Source organism: Quercus lobata, chromosome 6, assembly GCF_001633185.2.
Source record: "Quercus lobata isolate SW786 chromosome 6, ValleyOak3.0 Primary Assembly, whole genome shotgun sequence".
NCBI lineage: Eukaryota > Viridiplantae > Streptophyta > Magnoliopsida > Fagales > Fagaceae > Quercus > Quercus lobata.
Genome location: NC_044909.1, coordinates 17,762,248 through 17,768,755, shown reverse-complemented (window position 1 = coordinate 17,768,755; position 6,508 = coordinate 17,762,248). Strand labels below are relative to the sequence as shown.

At 33.6% G+C, this 6,508-nt stretch overlaps 1 protein-coding gene across 6 annotated transcripts; it reads right to left on the bottom strand.

The window, feature by feature from the left end:
• Nucleotides 1-1,100: 1,100 nt before the first annotated feature.
• LOC115994849 (inorganic phosphate transporter 1-4-like) lies at nt 1,101-6,125 on the bottom strand. 6 transcript variants are annotated; one of them, XM_031119139.1, is made up of 4 exons: nt 6,015-6,125; nt 5,849-5,897; nt 5,618-5,640; nt 1,101-2,956 (listed from the first exon to the last, which is right to left on the bottom strand). In XM_031119139.1, the coding sequence occupies exon 4, from the start codon at nt 2,893-2,895 to the stop codon at nt 1,324-1,326; it is 1,572 nt and encodes a 523-aa protein (XP_030974999.1). In that variant the 5' UTR covers nt 2,896-2,956; nt 5,618-5,640; nt 5,849-5,897; nt 6,015-6,125; the 3' UTR covers nt 1,101-1,323. The 6 variants fall into 6 exon arrangements, with proteins under 6 accessions (XP_030974999.1, XP_030975000.1, XP_030975002.1 ...); XM_031119140.1 differs by lacking the exon at nt 5,618-5,640 and adding an exon at nt 5,438-5,568; XM_031119142.1 differs by having other exon boundaries at nt 5,849-5,902; nt 6,015-6,117.
• Nucleotides 6,126-6,508: the final 383 nt, after the last annotated feature.

Here is a 6,508-nt window from a genome sequence, read left to right as displayed (position 1 = left end):
GAGTTTCAAAGAGACTGTTAGGTTGGGTATGAATTTGGTTGCAGGAGAGGAGGGTGGCTGTTGACGATGATTTGATAGATGGTGAAGATGATCTAGGAGGAGACCATGTCCATCTAAGTGCAGCTGCTAGAGCTGGGTAGAAAATTTTCAATCCTTTTTTATGCTCTTCCTGGTTAGTTTAGTTTCTTTTTGGTTTTTACATATATTCTTTTTAATCTTTGTATACGTGGCATCCTAAGTGGTATAATAATAATATTTTATATTAGCTATTAAGTACATCAATATTTTCTATCTATTACTCAATAATAGGAACTATTTTGACATAGTACCAAAAAATTAGAGACCAAATTGACACGTTTAAAAGATTAGGGATTAAATTGACATTCGGCCCAAAAGTTAAGGATCAAATATATAGTTTATCCAAAAAAAAAAACCAACTGCAAACACATGTCGAGTTCCAGTTTCACAAATGATTACACGGTAATATATTAAGAAATAATAATTTTGCATCTTTATCTTCATTGATGGGTTTGTTAATACTAAATGAATATTTTTTCTAATTATTTTTTTATAAAGAAAAATGAATGCTTATTTGGAGTTTCTTAGGGTCTGTTGGCATTTGGTAACGTTATTCTAGTAATGTTGTTTGTATTTTTTGAAAATATGTATGAGTAAAAATATGTATAATGTTGTTTAAAAACTGAAAATATGTTGCTAAACTACTGTACCAAACAGGGCCTTAATGATGTTTTATTTATTTTTTTCTATACTTTTGCCTCTCTAACCTTAACTACTAACTCTGTACCTGCATTTTCTCAAAAAAAAAAAAAAAAACTCTGTACCTGCAAACTCGACTATGAATCTAGTTTACATGAACTCTTTGGTTGCTTGTAAGACAGTGGGCATGAAGAGGAAAAAGGGTTATTTTATTTAAATTTCCCACTTCTCAGGAATCTGAGAAACTATGACAAGAATCACAATGAGAAATTTAAAAATAGGGATAAAAATTAGGAAAGAAAAGAACAGAGAACAAAAATGTGCAGAAATCTGATGAAGAAAGTGGAAGATTATGCTCAATGGTGACATATAGATTAAAAGATTAAAAAGTCAGAAAAAGAGCGGACTATAATAACTATCAAGATTTCTTAATTGCAATATTGGAAAAAAAAGAAAAGAAAAAGAACAATACAGTCTTCACCTTATCTTTGAACAAAGACAATAGTAGTAGCTCAAAGCAAGAAACATAAAAAGAGCTTATGGTCGGTGGTTGCAACTCGCAAGATTTTACTAGACAATGCTAAAAGATATAAAGAGAAGGCCTAATTAAACCGGTGCAGTTCTAATGTCATGACCAGTATGCTGTGATAACTCTATTGCGTCTCCATTTTCTTCCTCAGCTTCACCAGACATTTCCTCCAATGATCTCCCCTTTGATTCAGGCACCAAGAAAGTAAATACCATTCCAAGGAAGTTGACCACACCCAGAATTATAAGTGTATTTCTAACTCCAATAGCCTTTTCTGCATACTGAAATCCAAATGCACCAACCATTGCCCCAGCTTTTCCAGCTGCGGCTGATATACCATGACATGTAGACCTCAGCCTTGCTGGGAAAATCTCGGCTGGCACGACGAATGTGGTAGCATTTGGACCAAAATTGGCGAAGAAAAACGTTAGGGAATACATCACAACAAACCCAATTCGGTTGGCTTTTAAGGTCCAATGGTGGTAAGGAATGGCCAAGGCAAACATGAAGACAGTCATGAAGAAAAACCCCATCAATTGGATTGCAAATCTCCCTATCCTGTCAATGAATGCCACGGTAAACCAATACCCTGGCACAGTGCTGCAGAGAGCTATAAGAGTCTGTGCTCTGGCAATTCTGAAAACCTCATCAAGGGCACTCATTTCCTTTGCCTTTGGAATCCAACCAATGGCAGTGAAAATGTCTTTCTGAAATAAGTTCTGGCTGTAGAAAGCAATATCCAACAAGAACCAAGTAGCTGTGGTTCCAAGCAAGTGAAGCCCATGTCGGCGAAGAAATTGCTTTGAGAACAATCCGAAATCATTTCCTTTGACCTCAGTTTTTCCCTGTTCAGCTTCCAATTCAACGTGCAGAACTTTGGACATATCAGCAGCTGCCTGTTTGGCATTCTTGGCAACCAAAGCAGTATATCGAGCTGTTTCGGGCATTTTCATGCGCCAATAATAAGTAAGCAGGGCTGGGATTGCACCAAACATCACAATTATGCGCCAGACATAATCAGCTTGTGGACTAGTGGAGCCAATTGGGTCATCTTTATAAGGCAAGGCAGGGTATTTCGCCTTGAAAGCTGCAGAAATAATGATAGCAACCATTCCACCAGCCAAAATCCCAAAACCTTGCATTGCAAACACTGCAGCAATGAAGGCACCACGAGTCTTCTTGTTGGCATACTCAGACATTATAGTAGCGGAAAGTGGGTAGTCACCACCAATGCCAAAGCCAAGCCAGAACCTGAAGAAGCAAAGTGTAGCCATGACAGCCTTGGCATCTTTGCCAAAGGAAAGGCCGGAGGCAATGGAGCAAATCACCATGACCATGAGAGTCAGTCCATAGACACGTTTACGGCCCATTTTGTCACCAAGCCAACCAAAAAAGAGTTGGCCTGTAAGGGTACCACAGAAGGCAACACCATTAACAGCAGCGGAGACATTTGAGGGCAAAGAGCCTGGATCAGGAGAACCTTCCTTGTAGTAGTACAAGCGGCCCAGCAGTTTTGTCACTAGAGAGATGCAAAATAGATCATATGCATCTGTGAAAAAGCCCATCCCAGCAATCACAATGGCTGTGAAATGGTACAATTGTGTTTTCGCAACATCAAGAGCATTGAGCACTTCCATTTCCTTAGCCATGACTGGTACTTCTCAGTTCTCACAATCTCTTGCACCTGTTCAAACCCCTTCGCTCTTTAACCTGAAAAAAGAAAAAAATATATATCAACCCACATATGACAAAACAAAAGTATGAACATGTGATCCACAAGAGTCAGTCGGCGAGTTGACTCAGCCGAGTGTGGACTGTTAGACTCGTGTGTTGTGACCTGTGACTGTGATTGTGAAACAATCACAAACATAAAATAAGAGGTAATTGAGAAGACGACAAAAAAAGTGGCAGATATTTTTCCACTGCTGTAGAATTCAAATTTAAGGGCCATATGACTAAGAAAGAAACAAGTGATGAGTGACAGCTCAAAGAAAATAAGCCTTATAAATTGCGTCGGGACATAGAAGCCTTATATATATATATATATATATATATATATTTTTTTTTTTTTTTTTTTTGGGTAAATGGGCATAGGAAGTTTTTTAAAAATTTTTTTTTTTTAAGCGGGCATAGGAAGTCTTTGAGTCGATAAGGCAATACCACAATTATCAACTTATGATGAAAGCAGCTGCTAAAACATTAGTTGCAGCACCTCAAATCAAGGAACACATTGATTATCATAAAGTTTTTCTTTTACATATATATATATATATATAAATATCTATATATATATCTCGGAGGTCGGAGGCATGAGCCGTTCAAATCATGGTTTAGGCCAAACTGTTTCTGGTTACTTCTTTTGAAAGTACAATCTTACTTAAAAAAAGAAAAAGAAAAAAAAAGGAGTACAATCAGCATTCATGTTAGCTTATGCAAAATCAGCATTCTTATTTTAAAAATTTATTTTTTAAAATACTTGTTACACCTGATTATCTATTTTATATTTTATTATCAAATTTATTGATTTTTTATTATTATTTATTTCTTTTTACACGCAGCAACCATCATCTAATTTCTTCCTTCACCCTCATAAATGCAAAGAAAAAAAAAAAAAAAAAACTATTTTGCATAAGCAACCATGTCTCTTAAATTTGAACAAGCACGGTAACAAAATCCTATTTTTCATTACCGGTTCATGATTTGATGGTGGTAGTATTTGGCTTCATCAGCTATATTTAGTTCTTATGCTATTTTAGCATACTTGATGCAAATGCTTATTTGCAACTTTCATTAGAGATAAGATTAGATGAAATAATTAGCTTATGGAAAATGGAAGGCCCCCCTATGCAGGAAAAGCTGCTATCAGACAGCGAATATGGTTACTGAAACCAGAGGCAGAGGACCCTAGAGCTCTAACCAAGAAGACAAAAGAAATTAAGTGAAGGACCAGAAAATCCCACTCAAGGAAATTTACACGAAAGTTATACGGTGATATGTCCAATTCAAGTTCATAACAACATCCTTCTCAAAATAAAAAAACAAAAAGAGTGTTCATAACAAATACATACATATATATATATATATATATATAATGGGTCATATTAATGAATGGTTATAAGACAACTGTTAATAAGCTATTTTAAAGAAGTTTTTATCAACTTTTATAGTAAATTGAAAAAGATGTTAAAATATATATTTTTTTCTTTTTTTATAAAATCTTTCTGATTTATTATTATTTTTTCTTATAAATTTTTTTTGGTTTACTAACAACATCTTCATATATATATATATATATATATATATATATATATAACTTCTAAATAAAGTATAAATAAAGAAGGGAAAAAGCATTAAAAGGGATTATATTCCTAATTTTTTTATATTATTTATTAATAAATATTATAAAGATATTCATTAACTAGAACTCTTAAGAAAAAAAAAAAAAAATTCCCCCCCTATGCAGGAAAAGCTGCTATCAGACAGCGAATATGGTTACTGAAACCAGAGGCAGAGGACCCTCTCTAACCAAGAAGACAAAAGAAATTAAGTGAAGGACCAGAAAATCCCACTCATTTATTATACGGTGATATGTCCAATTCAAGTTCATAACAACATTTCTCAAAATAAAAAAACAAAAAGAGTGGGGTCACAACTGTTAATAAGCTATTTTAAAGAAGTTTTTATCAACTTTTATAGGAAAAAGATGTTCTTTTTTTATAAAATCTTTCTGATTTATTATTATTTTTTCTTATAAATTTTTTTTGGTTTACTAACAACATCTTCATATATATATATATATATATATATATATATATATAACAATAAAGTATAAATAAAGAAGGGAAAAAGCATTAAAAGGGATTATATTCGACATTAACTAGAACTCTTAAGAAAAAAAAAAAAAAATTCCCTTCCACTGGTACTTATTATTTGTTTAAATTTGGTGGGACAGGTTAAATAGGAAAGGTTCTGGAAACAAAACAATAAATGGTATACGACAGGTGGTTAAGAAATTATCATGCCCCTAGAATCAAAACAGGAAAGAAAAAACATCTCGTGAGAAAAGTTTCTTTAATTTTCTTACCAACCAAAGAGAAAGGAGAGGAAAAAGAAAAATAGAAAGAATACCCTGGAACCTCCTGAACAAGAACAACTACAGTCTACAGACCTACCATTCTCTTCTAGAATTACCTTATTCCCCATTCGAAAAACAAAGAAATTCTTGATTTTTGAATTCCCTTCTTTTTAAGCGATCTTTTGAACACTGGACATAAAGGCAAAGAAAGGGCACCCAAACACAGCAATTGTAACCCGCTATATATCTACAAAGATTAAAGATATGTATTTTTGAGTAAATCTTATGAAACATACCTCTAGTAAGCTAATAAAGAACGCTTTAAAAGCTCAAATCCAAGAACATTAAAACATTGCGGCCCCAGGAAACAAAACAAAAACAGGTCAGGTTTTTCATTATGGCCCACTTGAAAAGCAGGACACACACTACCTCCACAAAACTAAAATGAAAAAGAAAAAGAAAAAAAAAAAGAACCAACAACCAAATATTGACAAAGTTTTATATGAAATCATTGAGGAAATAAATACCTTACTGTTACTGTTAACTGAGAGAACAGTGATCCTCTGCCTTCTCTACCTATCCTTTCACGCACAGGAACACATAGTTAATGCAAGCTCTAAAGGAAGAGAGACAAAGAGAAAGAAGAACAAGAAGATGACAAAGAAGAAAATAAAGTTAAACGTTACGACTTACGAGTAGTATAAACGCTATTATAAATTTGTCAGTGAGAGTTTACAGTTCAGAACTGAGGAGAGAGAAAGAGAGTGTGTGTTGGAAAGAGTAAACGGAATACGGAGGGAAGCCCGGGGAAGTGTACGTATTTAAAGAGAAATTTCTAGGAACTGTTAGAGTGGTTATCCGATTCATTCCATTAATAAAATGTTATTATTTACGTAAATATAATATAATTAATTTAAAGATTTATTATTATATTTTTCATGTTGATTAGGAAGTTGACTTATATTAATAGCATTATTTCATTAGTCAGGAGTATCACTTCACTAATACTTTTGATAAATCTAATAATTTTTTGTATTTAAAAACGCTTGCTTAATGCACTAACGTGTGTAAAATGTACGGTAGTAAAAAGGAATTTAACAAGCATATCCTCCGATTCTTACTATTGTAAGAGTGGACCATCTCTTGGATAAAGATTAAATTCAGTACTCTTGTGTATCAAACCCGTT

What these genes read in the sequence shown, in the direction of transcription:
- LOC115994849 (XM_031119139.1), bottom strand. Translation starts at nt 2,895, where the DNA reads ATGGCTAAGGAAATGGAAGTGCTCAATGCTCTTGATGTTGCGAAAACA.